Genomic DNA, 25,289 nt, shown 5'->3' on the forward strand with positions numbered 1-25,289 from the left:
AGGTAAGAAAAAGGTTCGTCGTAGAAAAAGGTTCGTCATCGTCGTGGTGATCGGGGCTTGGTCCGCATCGCTGGTCTCGCCCTCCTCGGCCCTCCGCTTTCCAGGATGGGGACCCTACGAGACACTCTGAGCACCCGAAGGTTGTCTCGGCGTCCGCCCCGGGGATAGGGAAGCCGCAGCCCGGCAGGGTCCGGGATTCTCGGGCGCTGCCGTGGCTCGCGGCGGGTCCGCAGAGGGTCTGGGCGATGGGCGGCGGAGGGGCGGCCGATGAGCCGGCGGGCGGCGGGAGGAGACCAGGGCTAGCGAGCGGCTCTCCCCGCAGGGTGCCCGCCTACTGCTGCCACATCGGAGGCTGCGATCGGGTGTTCGACTCCCTGCCGGGCTACGTGCGTCACTACCAGACGCTGCACCAGAACGCGTGCTCCTTCTGCCGCCGCTCGTTCCCCTCGGACCAGCTGCTGGACATCCACCTCCTGGAGCGCCACGGCACCGTGCCGTCCTCGCCTACCCGGGCGGCGGCCGCGCGCGAGCGCCGCCCCATCCCCTTCTACTACCAGTGCCCGGTGTGGGGTTGCACCGACAAGTTCATGAGCCCCGAGGAGCAGACTGACCATCTGATTCGCATCCACCACTACCCCGCCCATCTCTGGTTCGATTCGCCCCCGGACAACCAGAGGTAGGGGGAGGGGCGGCGGGGGACCCCTGGCCGTGGGGGGAGTGGAGAGAGGAGCGGGCGGGAGAGGGAGCCCAGAGGGCAGCAGGAGGGGGGGGGGGGACGGGCAAGGGGAGAACCGAGAGAGGGGGAGGTGGTCCACAAGATCGTTACGGGGGATGGATAGAGGTGGGAGGGAAAGCGGGAAGAGGAGGGAGGTGGTCGATTATTATGGGGGAGCCGAGAGGGGTGGGGGAACGGGAGAGGAGGGAGGTGGTCCGTCATTACAGAAGGATGGGGGTGGGGGAGAACGGGGAGGTGGTCCGTCATTATTGGAGTAAATAGGGGTGGGGGAGAGAGGGAGGCGGTGGATCGTTATTGGGGATGGGTGGAAAGCGGAGAAAGAACGATGTCGATCGTTACTGGGGATAGATGGAAATGGGGGAGAGAAGAGAAATGCCGATCATTATTGAAAATGGATGGAAACGGGAAAGAAGAGGGATGTCGATCATTATTGGAGACGGATGGAAACGGGAGAGGATGTCGATCATTATCGGGGATGGATAGAAGCGGGAGAGAGGAGGGATGGCGATCATTATTGGGGATGGACAGGGAAGGGGGGAGTGGAGAGAGGAGGGGGCAGGCTGATCATTGCGGGGATAAATGGAGGTGGGGGGAAAGAGGAGGGGAGAGGGAAGGGGCGGAGGCCGAGGAGAGCGAGAGGGGGCGGGGGCCGGAGGAGAGCGAGGGGAGGGGGAGGTCGAGAGGGATGGGTGGGGGGAGGGGCCGGGGAGGGGCGGTGGACATCCGGGCCTGAGCATCTACAGAGGACGCCAGAGGGGCGTCATCAGTGAGGGGGGGGCTGCAGGGCTCTCACGCCCCAGTCCCTCTCCTCTGCAGTTCCGGCCAGCAGGGCTCTGCATCCTCGGCCTCTGCCTCTGCGGGGTCCGCCTCCGAGGCTTCTGCTAAGGAATCGGCCTCCGCCTCCGCCTCTGTGGCCTCTGCCTCGGCTTCGGTAGCCTCTGCCTCCCAGGGCGCTGGGGTGGGAGTAGGAGCTGGAGGGGACAGCGGCCAGGAGCCGGAGGAGGCCATGGAGGAGACCGTGGAGGAGGAGGCTGAGGAGGAGCCGGTGGACGAGACTGAGGACGAACCTGACGAGGAGCCCATGGGGGAGGAGGACATGGGGGAGGAAGAGGAGGATCCCGAGTCCGAGGCTGGCAGTGACCCCGAGCCCCCTGAGGATGACATCTCCAGCCTCAGGTCAGGAGCCTGGGAGTCCGCCTTTCTCTGCCCCATCCCCGCCCCCGGGTCTCTCCCTCAGTCTCCGCCCAAAGGAGAGCCGGAGCGCGGGGCTGGGATCGCGGAGCCGGACACTTCTCGGCTCACTGAGTTTGGGAGCTGGCGGGAAGCTTCTCAAACGTGTTCAACACCCTCCCCCTCCCCCAAAGGGTCCCAGAACCCGCTACAGACACACACTGCACAAAAGAGCCTCCTGTTGCAGCACACAGACGTCCCCAGGGGACCCAGGAGGAGCCCGAGGTCCCAGCACTTGGGTGATCGCACAGCAGCATCCACAGAGCCCTTTGGGCCACAGGGTCTCCTTAGAATCTCCCACCACAGTGAGGGAGGGGATTAGTTTACGGGAAATAAAGGCAAACGGAGGCAGCCAGAGACCCCACAGCCAGTCTGAGGGGATTTGAAGTGAGGCTCTCGGGACAAGCCCTGCCTCCCCAGTTACACTTGGATTTCAGCACACGTTTCCCAGCCTTCCCTTGGGGTCGGCCTGAGATCTGCTTGGGGGCCGACTCACTGAGGAGGGATAAAACTTAGACGCATTCGCAGCTCAGGGAGGAGAGGGGGCTTGGTCTGGGGATCTTCCACACTCGCTGGCCAGCGGAGGGCGTCTCTAGGGGGGTGGCCGGGCCGGGGTCTGCTGGACCAAAGCAGAGACGGCGGCGGCGATGGCCCTTGACGTGTCACTGGGATGGCCCGTGTTCGCTGGGGACACTGCTTCCCCGGGCTTTCTCTATGGAGAAGGGCCCCCATTCCTGGGCAGGCTGAGGGCAAGGGGGGAGGGTGGGAGCTGCTGCTGGAGCATCGGATGGCGATCTCTCAGCCATGAAGGAGCTGGCTTAGCTGGTGGCTGCTCCCTCAGGGCCGGGCCCCTCCTGAACAGCATCTGGGGCTTCCAAGGGAGAACGGGGAGGAGGGCACGGGTCTCAGGAAGGGCAGTTGGGAGCTCGCAGGCCTTGGAGGCCCACTGAGGCGGCAGAGAGCTGGAGGCCCTCCCCTTCCTAGGGCAGACCCCTGACCAGTGGCAAGAGCCCCCATCTGGACTGGGGGGGGGCGGGCCTCTGTAAGCCATCGAACTGTGTGCGAGGGGTCTCGAGTGCCGGGCTCACCCCGAGTCTGCTTTTCATTCCAGCGGCCCTACACTTGGCTTTGGCCCAGGGGCGGCTGGAGGATTCGATAGTGCAGAGGAGAGTAATGAGGACCACTGAGCACCTGCAGGGCTGGGCTGCCACCTGGGGCCGTGAAGCAGGACCCCTCTCCCCCCCCTCCCAGAAGCATGTTTTCTGGGCTTCGAGCAGCCCAGAGGTGCCTCCACCTTCAAGGATTGGCCTGGGGGTGCTGCTTCCTTGGTCTGATCGCGAGCCCCGGGCGCGTCGGGGCGGCCAAGCACCTCTCGGACCCGGCTGAGTCCAGCCCAGGCCTCTTCCCCTCCCCACCCCTTGCTCACTCCTCCCCAGGAGGACCCCTCGTCTGTCTGTGTGTTTGTCTCGTCCGTCTGTGAAGCACAGGCCCCTGGTGTGCCCGCCAGGACTCCCAGGAGGACCCCCAAGGCTCCTGCCCACAGCAGCTGCGCCTGCTCCGGGCCTTCCTGGGACCTTCTAGGGACTGCTCCCCCACCCCGTGACCCTAAATAAAGTCTGTGTAAGCAACCCTCCTGTGGCTGGCCTCCATTTGTAAGCGCAGAGCGGGGACTCCTTCCCAGCATCCTCTTCTGAAAAGGCCCCGGTCCTACTCCCAGAGCCCGGTCCCTCCACTTCGGGGGCCTCTCACCCCTCCCCCCGAGATTGGTTCTGGGCTCCGGCTGTAGTCACTTACACGATCCCCAATCCGGGCCCTTCTGCACCAAAGCAGCGGGGCCGCCCAGGCCTCCCAGGCCCTGGTGGGGGCAGGTACAAGGGGAGTCCCTGCCCGCGAGGAGCTTGCCTTCTCCTGGGAGAAAATCCCCGAAGGAAAGCCCAACGGGACCCGGAGGACGAGGGCTCCTTGGGAGGTTCTGGAAGGGCCCGGCCGAAGCAGGAGAGGGGCACGCGAGTGCCGGCAGCGGGCTCCGGCTCCGCTGCTTCCTGTCTGCACCCACCCTGGTCCCTGGGTGACCCCGGGAAACCCTTCCTCCGACGCCCCCCAAGAGGGGGCTGCTGCCTCCCCTGCCCTCGCCCACCTCAGCATCTGGCCGAGCAGCTCGCCATGGTGACCTCAGGGGCCCCTCTCGGTCCTCAAGGTCCTGGAGCTCTCTGCAGCCTTGGACTGGTCACTCTCCTCTGGGTTTTGGGCCCTGGACCCCTCGCTCCCAGACAGAATTACCATCTCTGCGGGTGTCTCTGGGCAGCCCCAGCCCAGCTCTAGTTCACCTGGCTTGCCCTCCCCCATCACCTCCCCACTGGCCGGTGGCTCTGGTCTGCAATGGGGGATGGGCAAAGGGGTCCCAAGTGCAAAACCCTGGCCCGCTCCCCCCTTACCGGGCTCCTCACCTTCCGTGGGTCACTGCCATTTGTCCCGTCCAAGGGGGTAAAGCAGCCATGGCAGCTCTCCATGACTGGGACCGCTGGACCCTTCCCTGCCGGGTGTTCCCGGAGGAGCTCCTGGGTCTGATCAGCCACTGGTTCCTCCACCCCCAGCCTCGAGGCCCCCACCCACCAGGGCCAGCGTCGCCCATGGGAAAGCCCTGGAGGTGGCGCCGGGGCCTCTCCCGGTAGCTCCAACCTTGGCTGAGGGCAAGGAATGTGGGGGGCTTAATCCTCCTGCCGTTGGGAGGTATCAGATCTTTCTGAATGGGGAAAGGAAAATGGATGGGGCATTTCCCTCTGAATGGAAGCTCCCAGTGTTTAGGTGGATCCAGGCTGGGCCAGGCCCTTCCTTGCTTTGCAAGGTCGGTTCCTGCCCTTAATCCTTTTGTTCCCTTTTGTTCTGGACCTAATCCACCTTGTAGGGAGGGCAAGTCTAGAAAGCTTTTTACATTAGAAAACCTCTTTAGTTCTTACTATTTCTGGCTAAACTGAAAGGGAGGCTCTTCCATTCCCGTGACTGAGCACTGGGATCCCCTTTGGGATCTTCCTTTTCCAGTTGCCGAAACAGGCCCAGGGTGACCGGCCTTGAATAGGCCCAATCTCCATCCCCTCTGCCCATGGCAGCGGCCGAGGAGGGGAGCTCAGGGCTTGCTAATCATCGAGTTCAGGCAGCCTTCGGGGTCCCTCCAAGAGCCCTGCCAGGAAAGCCTCCCTAGGGTCATGGAGGGTCAGCCAAGCCATGACCCCCGGTCCTACTCTGCCCTTCCCCCCCTCCCCTCCTCGAATGGACCCCTTCCAATATCCCCAGGCAGCATCTTTCCTCCTTTCTGCCCTTCATTCTTCCAGACCCGCTCACTTCATGCCCTGCCTGGAAAGCGCCCCCCTCCCCTCCCTCATGGGCCCCAGTCGTTGCTGCCATCTTGCTTGTGGGCGGGATGATCACTTCTGACGGCCGGGGCTCCCTTCATCAGGGAGAGCATCCAGACCGGTTCCAGTTGTTCAGTGATGGGGAGCGAGGACTCTGGGAACGGAGTGGGGCCCACAACGCGCCATTCGCACTCTGTCTGATGCTGTTCCCTTCACTTCATTTTCGTGCTCATTGTTGTTCCTTTTTGATCTGAGTTTTCTTGTGCAACAAGAGAATTGCCTAAATATGTTTACACACATTGGATTTAACATATATTTTAACATGTATAACATATATTGGCTGGCTTGCCACCTAGGGGTGGGCTGGGAGGGGGGCTAGCAAGGGTCGGTGGTGTCAGGCACGCATGTGTTTTGAAAATAAAAAGCTTTAATTAAAAAAGAAAGTTCTTCCCCACCTGGCTCCAGCTCTTTCCAGGCTCATTGCCTGGTACTTCTTTTACACAGGCAAGTTCTGGCTAAGTTGGCTTGCTGCTCCTCCTACCCGCACTCTAATTTCCCACCTCCATGCCTTTGCTTGCATGTCCTTCTATTTCTCCACTTCTTTTGGAAGCTACAGCTGTCTTCGAAGCTGAGCTCAATGTCACTTCCTATGAGATGACTGCCTCGGATCCCTCCCCCCCATCCGTAGGGTTCCCCTCCCCCCCAGCCACGTGAATGCCCCCAGATCCCTGCTGGCTCTAGATCCCACAGTCACTCATCTGTGAGCTCCTCGGGCCCTCTCCCAACCTCCCTCCTCGGAAGCTCCTTGAAGGCTGAGCTGTTGTCTCTCTCGCCTCCCCAGGGGTTTCACATTAATTTTAAGAGTGATTCTTAAAGGTGTTTCTTTAAAAGACGTAGCCATCTCTTTCGTTTCAATCCTTTGAGAGCTAAAGAAATACTCGTTATCGGCGTCGTCCCCATCATCACGACGTCCTGGCCCTTTGTGACTCCACACTGCTCGTGACGGAAGCTTCCAACGTCCCTTGGGACCAAGAGAAGGGAACAAAGCTGGGACAGAACAAGCATTGCCAGGAGTGGCTCCAACAGGGATGAGCATTCGGCCTCCCCAGGAAAGGAGAAAGGCCACCCTTCAAGCCCTGCTCATCTTTTCCGAAGTTGTCGAGGGGACTCCCCACTGCCTGAGAGTCCCCTCCTTCTTTGTTCATCCCTACAGCTCTACCCTGAGGCTCCCTGAAGGCTGGTCTGATGCAGTTTCTCTTATGCTTCATTTTTAAATTTCATGTAACTGAAAGTCCACCTAGCCTTTCCTAAGCTCCTCTGTGTGTTGACGGGAGGTTAAGCTGTGGAATACAAAGAAAGGCCAAAACCAGGGCCCGTCCTCAGGGAAATCAAGTCTAAAGATAAATTGTCCAAAAAAGATGAGTTGGACCGGTCGTTCAGTTTTCCTTTTATATTTGCTTTCATCCCATTTCACTAGGGAAGGAAGAAGCCTTTCCTGACCACTTCCGTGTTAAACACGGGGCTCGGCACTTCACAAATATCCTTTCTCCCATTTGTTTTCTCTTCCAGCGCCACAAGATTCTCGCTCCTCATTTTCCAGTTGGGAGCACTCATCCTAGTTCCATTTTTGACTTTGACCTCCCTGGGCCTTGAAGACCTAGCAGCTCTGGGACCAACTGCTTCTCCAGAAGAAGTGATTCTTCTCCTAAGTACAGGCCTGCTTGGACAAAGGTTTATTATACTACATAGGAGTCAGCAACAACAGCAAAATCCCAAGAAAAAGAAGGGGAGGAGATCTCTTTGGACCCTCTTGCTTTAGCACAGAAGATCTTACAGTGGGGCAGAAAAGAGGGCTTTGGTCAGGTTCCTGGTTCTGAACACAGCTGCACAAAACCCCTGAAGCTTGGGACAGGGCACCCTGGAAGCAGAGCCCCGCTTAACAAAGAGTTAAAAACTGAGTAACAGACTAGGAAAATGAGCAGGCAACAGAAAAAAGATTCTGACCATAGAAAGTTACTATTGTAGAGGGCCAGGACTGGATAAGTCCACGTAGAGGAAGAGTCCAGTCCAGGTCTCAAGTAATAACTGCACTGGATGCTTTCTGTACATGGACTTATTAAATACTGGCCCTCTACATGCTATGATGACAAGGAAGATCAAAGCACACTCAGAAGATAAGAAAGTCAAAGCTCCAATACTCAAAGTCTCCAGGAAAAATAAGAATTGGTCTCAGGTTATGGAAGAGCTAAAAAGAAATTTTGAAAATCAAGTAAGAGAGATAGAGAAACAATTAGGAAAAGAAATGAGAGTGGCACAAAAGGAAATATAAAAAGCTAATGAGGAGAACAAGGTCTTTAATTGCAAAATTGGCCAAATGGGAAAGGAGGTACAAAAACTTACTGAGGAAAATAATTTCTTAAAAATTACAATTGAGAAAATGGAATCTAATAACTTTATGAGAAATCAAGAAAAAAATAAAGCAAAACAAACAAATAAACAAAAAGAAAAAATTACAAAAGGAAATGTGTCTTATCTACTTGGAAAAACAACTAACCTGGAAAATAGATTCAAGAAAGATAGCTTAAAAATTATTGGTCTACCTGAAAGTTACAGTCAAAAAAAGAGCCTGTACATTATCTTTCAAGAAATTATCAAGGAAAACTGTTATGTTTTTCTAGAACCAGAATGTAAAATAGAAATTGAAAGACTCCATGCATCACATCCTGAAAGAGATCCCCAAATGAAAACTCCCAGAAATATGATAGCCAAATTCCAGAACTCCTAGGTCAAAGAGAAAGTATTGCAAGTATCCAGAAAGAAACAACTCAAGTATAGTGGGGCACAGTCAGGACAATACTAGATTTAGCAGCTTCTACATTAAAGAAACACAGGATTTGGAACATGATATTCCAGAGAGCAAGCGAGCTAGGATGACAACCAAGAATCACCTGCCCAACAAAACTGAGTATAATTCCTCAGGGAAAATGATGGACATTCACTGAAAAAAGAGAATTTTCAGGCATCCACGATGAAAAGACCAGAGCTGAATGGAAAATTTGATTTTTTTAAATACACTATTCAGGAGAAGCATAAGAGGGTAATCAGGAAAGGGATAGCACAAAGGATTAATAAGGTTTATTTGTTTACATCCCTACACGGGAGGATGATACTTGTAACTTATTAGAACTTTCTCATTATTATGGCAGTTTGAAGGACTCTATAGAGAGGGTCCAGGTGTGAGTTGAATATGAAGGCATTATATCTTTTTAAAAATGAAATGAAAGGGTGAGAGAGGAATATATTGGAGAAAGGGAAAAAGAAAAGTGGAATGGTATAAATTATGTGCCATAAAAAGAAGCAAAAAAAAAAAAAAAAAGCTTTTACAGTGGAGGGAAAGGGTGAGGAGAGGATGAGTCAGTGAACTCTTACTCTCATCAGAATTGGTTCAAAGAAGAAATAACATAATACAGTCAAAATGAGTGTAGAACTCTATCTTACAGGAAAATAGGAGGGGAATGAGATAGGGGAAGGGGCAAGGGTGATAAAAGAGAGGGCATATTGGAGGAGGGAGTGGTCAATAGAAAAACACTTTTGAAGAGGGCTAGGGTAATAGGAGAGAGAGAACAGAATAAGTAGGGGGGAATACAGTTAGCAATAATAATTGAAAAAATAATTTTGAAGCAGATTTCTCATTTCTTAAACATAAAAGAAACTGAGTCAAATTTATATTAAAAAAAAAGAGTTATGCCTCAATTGACAAATGATCAAAAGATCCGCTCTCTGCCCAAAAGGCTATTAATTCATGAATATCCTTTGACCTAACAATACTACTACTTGGTGTGAATACCAAAAGATACCTTTTTTAAAAAGGAAAATGACCTACATATACAAAAAATATTCATAGCAGCTCTCTTTTCAGGGCAAAAAATTGGAAATTGAGAGCATGCCCATCAATTTGGGAATGGCTAAATAAATTGTTAGGTGATTAAACTGCAATAGTATTGTTCTATAGGAAATGATGAGCAGGATGCTCTAGAAAAAAACCTGGAATGTCATCCAAGAACTCAAGCAAAGTGAAATGTATTGTATACAATGTAATACAATGTTTTGGGTTGGTTAGTTGTAAATGACTTTGTTATTCTGAGCAGTTCAATGATCCAGGACTATTGTGAAGCATTTATGATGAAAAATCCTATCCATACCCAGAGAAGGGACTGATTGTGTCTGAATACAGATTGAAGAATGCTCTCTGTCTTTTAGTTTATTTTTCTCTTGAGGTTTTTTTCCCTTTCTTTCGTTAGGATGGGAGATGTATGTTTTTTTTTTTTTCCTCACAGCATTACTTTTTTTTTGGAAAAGTTTTTATTTATTTTTTTTTATTAAAGCTTTTTATTTTTAAAACATATGCATGGATAATTTTTCAACATTGACCCTTGCAAAACCTTGTGTTCCAAAATTTCCCCTCCTTCTCCCCTCCTCCTCCCCTAGATGGCAAGAAATCCAATATATGTTAAGCATGTTAAAATATATGTTACATCTAATATATGTATGCATATTTATAATTATCTTGCTGCATAAGAAAAATCGGATCAAAAAAGAAAAAAATGAGAAAAAGAAAACAAAATGCAAACAAAGAACAACAAAAAGAGTGAAAATGCTATGTTGTGATCCACACTCAGTTATATGGAAATGTTTTGCATACTTTCACATGTGGTTTCTTGATGGGGGCTGAGGAAGATAATCTGGAACTCAAACGTTTTCAAAACAAATTGTTTTAAATATAAGTGAGAAAAAATACTACATAAATAAATTTAAACAAAAGAAAAAAGAAGTGGGAGAAAGCTGTCTGATGAGATTTTGGAGAAAACTGAGGAAAGAAGGAAAAGAGAAAGGAAAAGAAAAGTCACGCTCAACTTATTGCAGAACTTCAGAGAATAGCACCCAGAGATGAGGTTTCCTCCAATGAGCAACGCAAAGACATAGAAGAAAGCAATCCAATGGGAAAGACAAAGGTCTCAAGAGAAGTAGAGATATCAAGGGAACATTGTGCAAAAATGGGCACGAAAAAAAAAGCTAGGGATTTAACAACTCGAAGAGATTAAGAAGAGGTCTCAAGAATACTAGAAGAGCTTCCCAAGAAAGGTCCTAGCCTGGCTGCTAACCAGGATGGTCTAGTCTGATCCAGAGCCAGAGAATAGCGTTCCGGCGCCCAGGAAGCACTGGTAAAAATAAGGTTAATGGAGGTGATGGAATTCTGGCCCAGCTAATTAAAACCCTAAAAGACGCTGCACTCCAACTTTGGAAAGCTAACAGTGGCCACTGCATGGGAAGGGATCAGTCTGTGTCTCAGCCCTAAGAAGAGTAACGAGTAATGCCAGGGAATGCTCAGATTACCCAGCCATTGCCCTCATTTCATTTGCCAGCAAGGTTAGGTTTAAGAGGCTGAAAGCTAGACTTGAGCACCGGGTCAATCAAGGAGTCCCAAAGGAGCAGGCTGGTTTGGGGAGAGGCAGAGGGAAGACAGACCAAGTTACCTGGATTATAGAGGAAAGAAGGGAATACCAGAAAACATCTAGCTCTGCTCCATTGCTAACTAAAGCCTTTGGCTAGAGGAGTTGCAGCAAAATGTGGCAAATCCTCCAAGAGATGGGAGCGCCCCATCATTGCTTGTCTCCTGAGGAGCCACGAAGCAACAGTTAAAACTGAACCCGGAAGAGGTTTAAGATTGGAAAGCCATCTAGTGTCACTTTATTTAACTTGGACGCAGAGCACGTCGTGAGAAATGCCAGGATGGATAAGTCAAAAGCTGGAACTGAGGTTGCCAGGGGCCGGGCACTAGATACTGTGCGAAATGAGTGGCAAATATTATCGCATCTGAGCTCCAAGCCTCCCTGGGAGGTGGGTGCTCTTATTCTTTGCACTTGACAGTTGAGAAAACTGAGGCAGGTAGAAGCTGAGTGACTAGCCCAGTTCACAAAGCTAATAAACTGTCTAGATTTGAAGTCAGGTTATCATCCCTCTTCAGACTACACTGATACCTCCTCTCCAATACCATAGAAATCCACCTTGGAAGTTTACTCCATCCCTCATGGGCTCACGGCTGATTGGCTGGTGACTCCGCCTCATTTTGTGCATCCCCACCCTGTCTTTTGTACTGTGCGGTTCAATTAGAAGGCAAGCTCCCTGAGGGCAGGAATGCTCCCTCTTTTTACTTATATTCCTGTGCTCTGCTTGGTGCATGGCACTGGCTTCTTGTCTGGCTCTGGACGCAGACCGTGCAATCTGGAGGCAGGAGTGTCTGCACAAGTATGAGGAAGGATGTCAGGATGGAGTCACCCTGATATCCTTTCCATGGGAGGGGGATGTTCAAGGTCACCTTCAAGGAGACTTTTGTGAAGATATTCTGGGCCTGCCCCCGGGGCCAGGGTGAACACTTGACAACACACAGTTACTCATTGTTTCTATGTGGTCTTTGGGGGATTTTGATATCAATTTTTCATTTAAATCTGTCTCTTTGACTTCTCTCTGGACTGAATTCTAGCCAGGTTTTTTACGTGTGTGTTAGAGTCTATAAGGGAAGAGTTTGATATTTCTACATTTTTAGACTTATTTATAATTTACCCGTGACTTATTACATAATCCACTTGTGTAAAGGTGGGTTGGCCAAAACCACTGAGTAAGAAAAACCACTGAGGCACAACTCCAAAGCAAGAACATTTCCCAAAGCGTCTGTGCTCCTCTCTAATGAAGTTGATCTCAGGCCTTCCTCGTGAGTTGACATAGCTCTGATCCCCAGGATCCTATTTTGGTAGGATTTGATACTCAAATAGGCAAAAGAGACCTAGTAAAATACAGAATCTCATTGGTTGCTAGAGGGAGCAGTGGGGTCACAGGCTGGATAAAGCCTAAAAGATGGTCACCTCTTCATTGGATAAGAAAGAGTGGGCTGGAGATAGGGAACTAAGAGGAACTTGTGTTATAACTGACCTGGGAATTTGAGCAAAATAGGGTAGAGATAGCTTTGTCAAGATTGGTTGTACCAGAGAAATTCCTCACTGGTAAACAAGTAGTGAAGGTCACTATCAAGACCTATTATAAGTACCTGTCTTATCTGATTGTCCCTCTATGATTTATGTGATATATCAAACTGATTAAAATCGACTGAAATGGAGTAGTAGTCCTCATGAATCCTATCTCCCAAAGGTATCACGGGAGAAATATGCATATTCTTGTGATGATGTTATTCTAAAGATACCACTGACCTTTTAGCAATAAATTCTCTGACAGTTCATTAAAGTGCATATTTTACTTTCTGTTGATCTTTTGATTAGATTTGTTCACTTCTGATAGAGGAATGTTGAGGTCTTGTGTTATTGTGTGACTATGTTTTGTTAATTTAGTTGTTTCTTTCTCCATGTAGATACCATACCACCTTCTGCACAGACGCAAAACACTGAAATCATAGTTTAGAGATCTTTTACGTATCTCCTAATTTCCTTGTTTCTCTCTAGTGGGAGTGTGAATCTCTACTTTTTGCCTTGTTTCATTGCACAATAGCAACTCCTGTCTGAGTTCGGGAACTTGGCTAATAAATGTGGTTTGCCATGCTATTGGCACAGTCGATTTTATTCCAGACTCCTGAGTTGCTTCTGGGTCCGTCCTTGCTCTTCTCCAGAGATGCTTTCCGCCTTATCCTGTTGCCAACTTTGTCCTGGCGAGCCTGGGTTCACTCCCACCATCCACTGACTTCACCCCTATTCACACAGCTGCGGAAAATGGTAAACATAGATGGAAGACCCCCAGTCTGGCCCCTAGCAGTCGTTTCCCAGAGGGCTTCAGAAGAACAGAAGCTTCCCGAGGGCCTTCTCATGTTTCTGGGAACTTGTTTTTCATTGTTTCATTGTCTCTGCACCCACTACCCCGCACAATGCCTGCCTCTAAGGGTTCTAGAAAGGTATAGTGCTTTAAAGTTCACATCTTTTAACTCGGAGAGCTCACTGCCAGGCAGGTGTAGAGCACAGATAGATACAGCCTGGCAGGGCCAAGTGGCTCTCTAAACACAGACTTGCATGTGATTGATAAGCATGCCCCCCCCTCACAAAAGGCCTCTTTTTACCCCCACCCCTACCCCCCACGCTCCCCATCTAGGGAAGCCTTCCTTTGAGTGCTTAGTTGTGAAATCTCCCGGGGAGTTCCCTGATCCCTTGTCCGGGCTGTGTGTTCTGGTGGAGGAGTGCAAGGGGCTGCTTGGGAAGGTCTCATCCCTTTTCTCCCTTGTGAAATGAAGCCTCTGAGACCTCAGCCTGACTCAGCTGGCTCAGATCTCATATTCAATCAATCAATCAATCAACACTTGTGAGGAGAGCCATTGTGCTAGTCACAAGAGACACAAAGAAAGGTGACAGGCTCTTTCCCCTCAGCGGGGTATCTGTCCAGCAGGGAAATCTCTGAATTAAAAATATGTTGGGAATAAAGTGGAGATGACTGAGGGCATTAACAGAATCCTGAGGGACAGGACAGGTTTCCTGGGGCAGGTAGCAGGGACTCCCAGAAGAGTGGGAGTGGGGACGGGGAGCCTTGGGATCCCCGGGGACAACAAGAATCTGGAGACAAGGTATCTTGTCCAAGCGGGGAGCCAGTGTCATTGTATCAAGCAGGAAGGGGGGTGGGTGGAAAAAACTAAAGCCCGAAGACTAGGATGGGATAGACTTGAAGCAGACCTCCCAGCAGCTACTGGAACTGCTCAGACAATGGGGGGGGGGGGGGAGTGCCACAGGAGAGACGGACAAAGGTGGGACCGACAGGCCTCGGTACCTTACTGGAGGGAGTCTGAGAAGGGGGAGAGTGAGGAGTCCAAGGTAACTCCGAGGGACCCTGCCTGCAGGTGCAGTGAGGGAAGGGAACCTGGAAGGTTTTCTGGGGAAGACACTGAGCTTGGCCTGGACCGGGAGTTTTATCAGGAAGTGAGAGATTGGAGATCAGGGGAGAGATTGGGCCAAGATAGGAAGAAGGGAGAATCCACAGCCTAGAGATGATAATTGAATCCCAGGAAGTGGGCGAGTTCTCCCAGTGAGAGGGAGAAGAGGAGAGAGCCTTGCCTACAGGCAAAGGAGACGGAGGCCAAGGGTTAGGTATCTGTGGGAGAGTCCGTCGAGGCGTGAGGGCGGGAGGTGGGAAGCAGAGGAAGATGGTGAGCCCTGTCCTGAACTCCATGATGGAGGAAGGGGGATCACCTGAGGGGGAGGGGTGTAGACTACGGCTGCCGGTTTTTGATTGTGGAAGTAGAGTGATGGAGGACGCGGAAGGATCTGACAGTGGCAGTGAAGGGCGGGGGAGGGCTTTCGGTGGTGTCCAACTCTTTGTGACCCCATTTGTTGGCAAAGATCCTGGAGTGCTCTGCTGTTTCCTTCTCTGGCTCACTCTACAGAGGAGGAAACTGAGGTAGAGCTAAGAGACACGAGTGTCTCAGTCGAATTTGCACTCCGCCCTTCCAGACACCTTCCTCGTCCAGCTATGAGCGGCCGAGGGGCAGCCAGCTTTGGGGTCCAGGGAGAAGCGGAAGGGGGAGATGCCGGTCGTTGGCGTTCATTGAACACCAATTCATCCGCCAAGATCAGCTTCGCAATCAGCCCGCGGGTCTCCAGGGGCCAAGCCACACCCACCCCCCTGGGCTTCCAGTCACCTTCTTCAATCCCGGTCAGATGGCCTTGGGTGGGGAGGGCGGGGGGCCGAAGGGATTTGGATTGGTCGGTAGGGGCGGGGTCCGAAGGGGAGGTCGGTCCGCTCCCGGGGCAGACCCCGCTTAAAACCGGACGCTGGGCATGCGAGGCGCCCGGTTCTGGAGCTGAAGCCGAAGCCATGGATAATTTCCAGCAGTCTGCGCCAACCTGGCCCCCGGGCCCTTCCCCCGACTGCACTTCTCCCGGGGCCGTGGGGAGCGCCTTCCCTGCCCCCTGGACTGCACCCCCGCCGACGGACCCCAACGCATCCCCTGCGGCCGCTCTGTTGGAGAGTCCGGGTGAGCTGGGACGGCCGTGCGCGGCCCCGAAGGCTCTGGGTGGAGACTGCTTGGAGGGCGGCCGTCGGGGCAGCCGCGGCCTGGCCGGGGAGACCCCATCGAGTCTGGCGGATGGAGGGTGGCTGCCTGGCCCGGGAGACTGGGAGGCGGCGCAGTGGCAAAGGTCGCTTTAAGGTCGGCCCCGGCCCGAATCCCGGAGGGGAGGGTACCGAGGCTGAGTGGAGCCAGTCAGTGCCCGAGGCGGGTCCTCGCTCCCGCGAGCCCAGTTCGGCGCGCTTAGCCGGGGGCCGAGGAGCCTCCCTCTGGGGTGACTGCTGCGCGCCCGAACTCGCCCCTAAGGAACAGAAAGTCCGGCCAACAAGCGGGTAGCGCGCGCCGGAGGCGGCGGCGGCGCTGCTGAGGCTTCGCCCTGGGAGCGGACCCGGGCCTCCATTTGGCCAGGGGGCTCGGGGAACGCCGGCCCGGGCCCAGAGCAGGAGGACGCTCGCCAGAAGGAAGCCCAGCTGTCCTGAGCCGCCGCCTGTGTAGTCATTTGATGGAGAAAAGGGAGGAAGGCAGAAACAAGGGAGGGAGAAAGGAAGGCAGGAGAAAACAAGGGAGGGAGGAAGGAAGGCAGGCAGAAACAAGGGAGGGAGAAAGGAAGGCAGGCAGAAACAAGGGAGAGAAAGGAAGGAAGGAGAAAACAAGGGAGGGAGAAAGGAAGGCAGGCAGAAACAAGGGAGGGAGAAAGGAAGGCAGGCAGAAACAAGGGAGAGAGAAAGGAAGGAAGGAGAAAACAAGGGAGGGAGAAAGGAAGGAAGGAGAAAACAAGGGAGAGAGAAAGGAAGGAAGGAGAAAACAAGGGAGAGAGAAAGGAAGGAAGGAGAAAACAAGGGAGAGAGAAAGGAAGGAAGGAGAAAACAAGGGAGGGAGAAAGGAAGGAAGGAGAAAACAAGGGAGGGAGAAAGGAAGGAAGGAGAAAACAAGGGAGAGAGAAAGGAAGGAAGGAGAAAACAAGGGAGGGAGAAAGGAAGGAAGGAGAAAACAAGGGAGGGAGAAAGGAAGGCAGGCAGAAACAAGGGAGAGAGAAAGGAAGGCAGGAGAAAACAAGGGAGAGAGAAAGGAAGGAGGAGAAAACAAGGGAGAGAGAAAGGAAGGAAGGAGAAAACAAGGGAGAGAGAAAGGAAGGAAGGAGAAAACAAGGGAGGGAGAAAGGAAGGAAGGAGAAAACAAGGGAGGGAGAAAGGAAGGAAGGAGAAAACAAGGGAGGGAGAAAGGAAGGAAGGAGAAAACAAGGGAGGGAGAAAGGAAGGAAGGAGAAAACAAGGGAGGGAGAAAGGAAGGAAGGAGAAAACAAGGGAGGGAGAAAGGAAGGAAGGCAGGCAGAAACAAGGGAGGGAGAAAGGAAGGCAGGCAGAAACAAGGGAGGGAGAAAGGAAGGCAGGCAGAAACAAGGGAGAGAAAGGAAGGAAGGAGAAAACAAGGGAGAGAGAAAGGAAGGAAGGAGAAAACAAGGGAGGGAGAAAGGAAGGAAGGAGAAAACAAGGGAGGGAGAAAGGAAGGAAGGAGAAAACAAGGGAGGGAGGAAGGAAGGCAGGCAGAAACAAGGGAGGGAGAAAGGAAGGCAGGCAGAAACAAGGGAGGGAGAAAGGAAGGCAGGCAGAAACAAGGGAGAGAGAAAGGAAGGAAGGAGAAAACAAGGGAGAGAGAAAGGAAGGAAGGAGAAAACAAGGGAGGGAGAAAGGAAGGCAGGCAGAAACAAGGGAGAGAGAAAGGAAGGCAGGAGAAAACAAGGGAGAGAGAAAGGAAGGAAGGAGAAAACAAGGGAGGGAGAAAGGAAGGAGGAGAAAACAAGGAGGGAGAAAGGAAGGAAGGAGAAAACAAGGGAGAGAGAAAGGAAGGAAGGAGAAAACAAGGGAGAGAGAAAGGAAGGAAGGAGAAAACAAGGGAGAGAGAAAGGAAGGAAGGAGAAAACAAGGGAGAGAGAAAGGAAGGAAGGAGAAAACAAGGGAGAGAGAAAGGAAGGAAGGAGAAAACAAGGGAGAGAGAAAGGAAGGAAGGAGAAAACAAGGGAGAGAGAAAGGAAGGAAGGAGAAAACAAGGGAGGGAGAAAGGAAGGAAGGAGAAAACAAGGGAGGGAGAAAGGAAGGAAGGAGAAAACAAGGGAGGGAGAAAGGAAGGAAGGAAGGCAGAAACAAGGGAGAGAGAAAGGAAGGAAGGAGAAAACAAGGGAGGGAGAAAGGAAGGAAGGAGAAAACAAGGGAGGGAGAAAGGAAGGAAGGCAGAAACAAGGGAGGGAGAAAGGAGGGCAGGCAGAAACAAGGGAGGGAAGAGGCAAGGGGGGAAGGCTGGGTCAAGAGTGGGCTCTGTACCCCCCAGCTACTGGGGCAAACTGGGAGATCTTGGACCTCATTAAGCCCATTCCAGGCCTGAGCCAGTCCCTTATACTTAGGTCCTGTGTGGCTCTGCCACAGAAGCATCTGTGCTTGGGCTGGACCCTGACACTCCCTTCCCCAGCTAACCTCTGCCCCTGAGGGTTCCTTTCTTCCTCATAACCATGGCTCTTTTGCCTTCCTGGGTGGTCCTGTGTTTGACCTAAGGCCGAGGACTCTGTCCCTGACCCCATTTGGAGTTTTTTAGCAGAGTAGAGTGGTTGATCACTTCCTTCTCCAGCCCATTTTACAGCTGACATAACTGAGGCAAATAGACTGAATTGACTTGCCCAGAGTCTCACAGCCAGCATTTGAACTCGGAAATATTCTCCCAGGCGCTGCACTCTGCATGATGCCCTTGGCCCAGTTCACGACCCTCTACCTTTAGTCTGGCTGCCTCCCTTCCCTTTCTGGTGTGTGGAGGCCAGTGCCTTTACCTCTCCCAAGCCCCAAGAGCCTTGTGGCTCGGGCCCCTGCTTCTCTTCCAGGCAAATGGGACGCTGACAGAGCTCCCCGTCTCTCCTTGCTTTCTCCTCCAGCCTTTGCCCCTGCTCCCCAGCCCCTGAACGCCCTTGTTCAAGACCCTCCCGGCTCCTTGAGCGGCCCCACGGTCCAGGAGAATAAGGTGGACCAGAGCAAGGGCAAGAAGCAGAAGACCCGGACGACATTCACGCAGGAACAGCTGAACTTGCTCCGGAACGACTTTGCGGTGTCCAGATACATCACTCCGCAGAGAGGACGCCAGCTGGCCCAGCTCTTAGGGCTTAGTTACAAACAGGTGATGGGCCATCGGAGAGGGGTCTGCACTGGCCCCCATGGAGCTGAGGGGTGCTGGGAGGCCAGGAACATGGGCTTTCCCCTTCAGGGGGTGCCGGGAGGCCAGGAACGGGAGCTTTCCCCTTCAGGGGGTGCCGGGAGGCCAGGAACATGGGCTTTCCCCTTCAGGGGGTGCCGGGAGGCCAGGAACGGGAGCTTTCCCCTTCAGGGTGTGGTCATCTACAGTCTGAATGAGAGGAAAGGCGGGGGGAGGCAGGGGCGTCTGTCCCTGGGAGTCTGTCCTAGAGATGGGGAAGGGGCTGCTGGACGTGACTGGAAGCTGGCTCTCTTCTCCAGGTTAAAACTTGGTTCCAGAACCAGAGACTCAAAGCAAAGAGGCCACAGATGGTCCCTGCGTCCTCACTGCATGACCCCAGGCTACCCCAGGTAAAGAGGAGCCCCCTGGCCTTGGGGAATAGGGCCCCCGTGGGGGTCAGTTCTTTCCGGTAACCCATCTCCCCCTTCTTTTAGCTGGGACCGGCCGTTGGACCACAAGGCTTCAACCTCCCCTCTTCATTTCCCATGGACCCTGTAAACAATCACCCCAGGAACTATTCGGGATGGAGTGACCAGACTCCCGAAGGCTGGCTCCCGAACTACGGAGAGGCGGCCTCCCCTTATCTGGATGGCCTTCCGACACCCCTACACTACCCGCCGGCGGCGCCCATGGGGCACGGCGGCTGGAGCTGCCCCGTGGGGCCACAGACCAGTGCGGGCGCTTGTGGCCCTCTGGGTGTGCAGAGGCAACTGGCGCCCCTCCCCAGTGCCTCTGAGGCCGGCTCTGCTTACAGGCCAGCCCCGGGTGGCGGTGGCGTCCCCCTGGAGCCATCCTACCCGATGGGGGGCCCGGTCCTGTCTACCCCGTGAGCCGGCCTTTTCTCGGAGAGCTTCTCTCCACAGACTTTTTCTTCCTTCCCGAGGGCACTTTTTGGGTGGGCTGCTCCCCTGGGGCCTGCAAAGCTCTCCAGGTTTGGCCCCCAGACTTGGGATAGTCCAAATCCAGATGGAAATGACTGAGCTGGAGAGCAGCCGGCGGCCGAGGTGGGGAGGGGGGACTCGCGGTGGGGCTTTGGCTTTCTGTCTTGAACTCTCTGTTGCTATGGTGATCTGGGGATGGGGTTGGTCATGATCCTGGCAGGCTGGCTGGAGCTCCAAAGAGCCGTTCGTACCTTTCCCGTTCCGAAGGGCTGAGTGCAAAGGAGCCTCATGCTCCAGAAATGAATTTCACTGAAAATAAAAATGCCCCAGCTCAGTGATTTGGAAGCACATCTGGACTGTGGCCAGCTGCTGCCACAAGTGGACTGGGCTAGCCAGGCACCGTTTCTCTCTAGAGCACCAAGAGTCTTTGGAGGAGAAGATACTGGGGCCCCCGGACGCCTCCCCCCAGAAGTGCTCGTGGAGAATGGTGGAGATGGGCAAGGCATAAGGGGCGAGGTTTCTGGAGCCCTCCTCCCCAGGGAGGCCCTTTTCTAGCTGTTCAGATTTCACTTGATAATTCACTTTTATTATTATCTCCGACTCTGTAAAATGAGAGTTGGCCCCAATGGTCTGAAGGTCCCTTTTGTTATCATATAAGGGATCCTAGAAATTGTTTTTCAATGTTAAATATTTTTTTTCAATGTGTGAAAAAACTCTTCTACCCTCCCTCACCTGAGGAAAAAAACACTAAGCCCCTGTATTGGCCATCTGCCCCCACTCCTTCCTGCAAATGGCTCCTTCTCCCTCTGGGTCCTTCATTCTACTGGAGGTGGGAACGTTTCACTGGAAGCCCTTTGGAATCGCGCCCACCCTCGCACTGATCCGAGTTTCTGTGTTTGTGCTGTTGTCATTAAAGGTTTTTTGGTTCTGCTCACTTCCCTGTGCATCAGTTTTTCTCTTAAATCCTTCCCTTTATCCTTTCTTCAGCATGTTTATTTGTCATAAATTGTTCACTCGTTTTCCAGCTGTGGGCACCTGTTCAATTTCCAGTTCTTTGCCGGGGCAAAATAGACATTATGGATGACTCCTACAAGCTTTTGGGTCCTTGGGAGAGGTTTTACGGAGGAACGATCCTTCCCTTTGTGCCTCATTCCTCCTTCCCACTCTCCCTTTCTCCTGTTTCCCTGTTAAATGTGTGCATTTTTTTTTAACAGCTTTCCATTTTCCAAGTACATGGAGAATGTTCAGCATTCACCCTTGGCAAAACCTTGCTCCCAATTTCCCCCCTTCATCATTTCTTCCCCCACCCCCTAGAGGGCAAGTAGCCATTCTAGCCCACGTGGGACGGCTTTGGCCTGTGAAGCTGTAGTTGCTCACTGCACCCATTGCTCCTTGGTGGGGGGCCAGCTTGATTACGGGAGATCCTTTTGCTTTTTTCCGGCTGGAACTGGTCGTTCCCTCCCACCGCAGCTGGACAGCTCCCACCGGCTATTCCCCCTGCGCGTCCCAGCTGGGAGCCCCTGCTCATTCCTGACCCTGCACTTTCTGGTAGAGGCGACTTGAAGTTCATGGTGGAGGACTCGGCTTATCCTGGATTCTCCCTCTTCCCCCCTCCCCCTCCTGACCCCATATTCCGCCTCATTCTAGTCTTCATTCCCATGGCCGCCCCCTCAGTTTGTGTCCCCATTGGAACAGGCTTTGTGTTGGTCCTGCTTTTCAAGCCCGGCTTCCCTACTGAGGGCAGTTTCCTAGGGCACCGGGGCCCCTCGCCCGAAGGCTTCCGGGGCTCCCTCTGTGGGCCAGGCAGCAAGCTGGAGAAGCCCCGCGCAGACTGGCCCGGACGGCCAGTTACTCCCCCCCAGGGCTCCCCATCGCACTCCCACAGACTCTGTCCCTGACCCCTCCACAGGCGCCTCAGACAAACCCTCCATGGGCCTCGGGGGACGGGTCGGGCACCTCAAGATTGGACTCCATGTCATGATGCGGTTCAGCCGGTGCGGCCCCTCTGCTCAGTCTGGGGCCGGAAGCGGAGCCACGGGTGGAGCTGAGGGGCCTCCCCTCGCCGGGACGGCCATTCTCCTCAGGGGGAGGGCACCCCTGAGACTCGGTCAATCTGGAGGGGCTCAGGCGAGGCTTCCTCTCCCGTCCCAGGACAATCATGGTGTACGGCAGGAAGGGTCGGACATTCTCCGGGCCCGGAAGGCGCCAAGTCCTCTGGCTCCATGAGAGCCTGCTCTTGGAAAGGCTGGGTGACCCAGTCCCCAGAGTGTGTGGGTGGGGGGAGGAGGGGGTTCTGTGGCACAGACCACGTGTTCCAAAGGCGAGGAGAAGCCCGCTCGTGGGGGTCTTGGGAGCCCCCACTCCCCGTCTCTGTGACAACCTGCTCTTGGAAAGGCTGGGCGACCCGGTCCCCAGAGTGTGTGTGTGGAGGAGGGGGTTCTGTGGCACAGACCACGTGTTCCAAAGGCGAGGAGAAGCCCGCTCGTGGGGGTCTCGGGAGCCCCCACTCCCCGTCTCTATGACAACCTGCTCTTGGAAAGGCTGGGCGACCCGGTCCCCAGAGTGTGTGTGTGGAGGAGGGGGTTCTGTGGCACAGACCACGTGTTCCAAAGGCGAGGAGAAGCCCGCTCGTGGGGGTCTCGGGAGCCCCCACTCCCCGTCTCTGTGACAACCTCCTCTTGGAAAGGCTGGGTGACCCGGTCCCCAGAGTGTGTGTGGGGAGGAGGGGGTTCTGTGGCACAGACCCACGTGTTCCAAAGGCGAGGAGAAGCCCGCTCGTGGGGGTCTCGGGAGCCCGCTCGTGGGGGTCTCGGGAGCCCCCACTCCCCGTCTCTGTAACAACCTGCTCTTGGAAAGGCTGGGTGACCTGGTCCCCAGAGTGTGTGTGGGGAGGAGGAGGGGGTTCTGTGGCACAGACCACGTGTTCCAAAGGCGTGAGAAGCCCGCTCGTGGGAGCTCCCGTCTGGGGGCCACTGTGGCCTGTGGGGGTGATTTCTGTTCTTCTCCCCGTGGGGGGTTCACCTTTTAGGGGAGGGTTGGAGGCGACCAGGATTTTTTAGGAGCTGCAGTCTATCCTGGGCTTTTTTAGAAGCCCAACCCCGAGGCCCAGTGCAGCAGGAGCAGATGTGGACTTCATCCTGTGGCTGGTGCATCTGGAAATAAACATGGTGGGATGAATGTAGGAATTGTGTGAATTTGAACCCTCTCCTCCCAGGGACCAAAAGTAAATCCCCTCGGGCCCTGCGCTGCTGGGCCACCGTCCATGCCCCTTCGCCTCATTCCTATATTTTTCCTTTTCTTTTTCTCTTAGGCAGTTGGGGTTAAGTGGCTTGCCTGGGGTCACACAGCTAGGAAGTTCTGAGGCCGGATTTGAACTCGGGTTCTCCCGGTGCTCCATCCGCTGCCCCCTCCCCTCCCTGCCACAGCTGTGAAGTCAGAACGTCTTTGGAAGAGCTAATTTTTCTGAATGGGTGAAGGAAGCGAGGATTACCGGCCGCAGATGGGGAGGGCACAGAATTGTGCGGGGGCCACTCGCGGTGGAGACCCCCCAGTTCCTCAGCGGCGCCCCAAGAGGTCAGCGCGGCTCCGGGAGAGCCAACCGGGAGCGTTTCCCCTTCTGACCCGTGGTCAGAGCACGGCTCCGGCCTCAGGCGCTTGCCAGTCGTGGGAGCCTGGGCCAGTGATCCGCCAGCCCCTTTTCCCCTTCGGGAAAGAGAAGAATACGGCTCCCGCAGGGCTGTTGTGGGAGGCCGACCAGAGCTGGTGCCAGAGGCACTTACAGTGAGGTTATTATCATTAAAACTAATGAACACTCGTTCCAGTATCTCAGTCACAACATCCAGAAACAAGCAAAGGAACCCCCTCGGTCTCCGCCCAAACTCGCCAAAGGTGGGTCTGATCCCATCGCTTCCCCAGAAGCCCTGGGACCTTTGGCCTGGCTCCAGCCCCGGCCAGGCTCGGTGGGCGGGCGGTCCGCCTTCAGGGGCGCCCAGGACCCTGCTCCGCGCAGCTGGGTGCTGGCCTCCCCGACCCCTCCTCTGGATCCCAGCAGCATCCCCTCTGGAGTCAAGGTGCGCCCTCGACCGTTCCTCCTCCCTGGAGTCGTCCCCGGGGACAAGGGCCAGCTCCCAGCTCGCTCAGGACTGTTTGCGCCCAGCGGGCGGTGTGTGCACAGACACCGGATCCGGACACGTCGCGCGGGCAGCCCTCCCCTGCCCGCTTCTCCATCTACCCTCAGCCACTTATTAAAGGCCCGCGGGGCGCCCGCAGTTCAGAATACAGACCCAACAGTTCCTGCCCTCCAGGAGCCTACAGCGCCCTACCCCGCCCCGTGCACACATGGACATGCACACATATACACATGGGCACACAGACACAAGCACATACACATGGATGCACATATCCAGACATACAAGAGGCACGCAGGCTTCCTGCCCTCCAGGAGCCTACAGCGCCCCTACCCCTGCCCCGCACACACATGAACACACACACACATGCACATGTGCACACACACGGACACAGACACACACACATACATACAGGAGCCTACAGCGCCCCTACCCTCGCCCCGTGCACACATGGACATGCACACATATACATACATGTGCACACACACGGACACAGACACACACACATACATACAGGAGCCTACAGCGCCCCTACCCCCGCCCCGTGCACACATGGACATACACACATATACATACATGTGCACACACACGGACACAGACACACACACATACATACAGGAGCCTACAGCGCCCCTACCCTCGCCCCGTGCACACATGGACATGCACACATATACATACATGTGCACACACACGGACACAGACACACACATACATACATACAGGAGCCTACAGCGCCCCTACCCCCGCCCCGTGCACACATGGACATGCACACATATACACATGGGCACACAGACACAAGCACATACACATGGATGCACATATCCAGACATACAAGAGGCACGCAGGCTTCCTGCCCTCCAGGAGCCTACAGCGCCCCTACCCCTGCCCCGCACACACATGAACACACACACACATGCACATGTGCACACACACGGACACAGACACACACACATACATACAGGAGCCTACAGCGCCCCTACCCCGCCCCGTGCACACATGGACATGCACACATATACATACATGTGCACACACACGGACACAGACACACACATACATACATACATACAGGAGCCTACAGCGCCCCTACCCCCGCCCCGTGCACACATGGACATGCACACATATACACATGGGCACACAGACACAGCACATACACATGGATGCACATATCCAGACATACAAGAGGCACGCAGGCTTCCTGCCCTCCAGGAGCCTACAGCGCCCCTACCCCTGCCCCGCACACACATGAACACACACACACATGCACATGTGCACACACACGGACACAGACACACACACACATACAGGAGCCTACAGCGCCCTACCCCGCCCCGTGCACACATGGACATACACACATATACATACATGTGCACACACACGGACACAGACACACACACATACATACAGGAGCCTACAGCGCCCCTACCCCCGCCCCGTGCACACATGGACATGCACACATATACATACATGCGCACACACACGGACACAGATGCACATACATACATACATACATACACGAGTCTACAGCGCCCCTACCCTTGCCCCGTGCACACATGGACATACACACATACACACCGCACATAAGCACACACACACACAGACACAAGCACATACACATGGACGCACATAACCAGACATACACAGAGGCACGCAGGCAGTGCACATATACACACATAGGCATGGACA

General features: G+C 54.0%; 2 protein-coding genes across 2 annotated transcripts; both read left to right on the forward strand.

Annotated features, from left to right (window-relative positions):
• The first annotated feature begins 3 nt into the window (after positions 1 to 3).
• Positions 4 to 3,594, forward strand: ZNF511 (zinc finger protein 511). Its single transcript, XM_051982809.1, has 4 exons — positions 4 to 140; positions 323 to 676; positions 1,553 to 1,912; positions 3,078 to 3,594. Exons 1-4 carry the CDS (start codon positions 106 to 108, stop codon positions 3,151 to 3,153), a joined length of 825 nt encoding a protein of 274 aa, XP_051838769.1. The 5' UTR covers positions 4 to 105; the 3' UTR covers positions 3,154 to 3,594.
• An 11,851-nt stretch (positions 3,595 to 15,445) lies between these two features.
• LOC127547041 (homeobox protein NANOG-like) lies at positions 15,446 to 19,493 on the forward strand. Its single transcript, XM_051973896.1, has 4 exons — positions 15,446 to 15,682; positions 18,134 to 18,523; positions 18,859 to 18,948; positions 19,033 to 19,493. Exons 1-4 carry the CDS (start codon positions 15,446 to 15,448, stop codon positions 19,426 to 19,428), a joined length of 1,113 nt encoding a protein of 370 aa, XP_051829856.1. The 3' UTR covers positions 19,429 to 19,493.
• Positions 19,494 to 25,289: the final 5,796 nt, after the last annotated feature.

Source organism: Antechinus flavipes, chromosome 2, assembly GCF_016432865.1.
Source record: "Antechinus flavipes isolate AdamAnt ecotype Samford, QLD, Australia chromosome 2, AdamAnt_v2, whole genome shotgun sequence".
NCBI classification, from domain to species: Eukaryota; Metazoa; Chordata; class Mammalia; order Dasyuromorphia; family Dasyuridae; genus Antechinus; species Antechinus flavipes.

What these genes read in the sequence shown, in the direction of transcription:
- ZNF511 (XM_051982809.1), top strand. Translation starts at nt 106, where the DNA reads ATGGGGACCCTACGAGACACTCTGAGCACCCGAAG. An exon ending in GACACTCTGAGCACCCGAAG is followed by an intron (nt 141 to 322) that starts GTTGTCTCGGCG and finishes CTCTCCCCGCAG; the next exon opens with GGTGCCCGCCTACTGCTGCC. An exon ending in TCGCCCCCGGACAACCAGAG is followed by an intron (nt 677 to 1,552) that starts GTAGGGGGAGGG and finishes TCTCCTCTGCAG; the next exon opens with TTCCGGCCAGCAGGGCTCTG.
- LOC127547041 (XM_051973896.1), top strand. Translation starts at nt 15,446, where the DNA reads ATGGAGGGTGGCTGCCTGGCCCGGGAGACTGGGAGGCGGCGCAGTGGC. An exon ending in TCGCCCCTAAGGAACAGAAA is followed by an intron (nt 15,683 to 18,133) that starts GTCCGGCCAACA and finishes CTCTACCTTTAG; the next exon opens with TCTGGCTGCCTCCCTTCCCT. An exon ending in TAGGGCTTAGTTACAAACAG is followed by an intron (nt 18,524 to 18,858) that starts GTGATGGGCCAT and finishes TCTCTTCTCCAG; the next exon opens with GTTAAAACTTGGTTCCAGAA.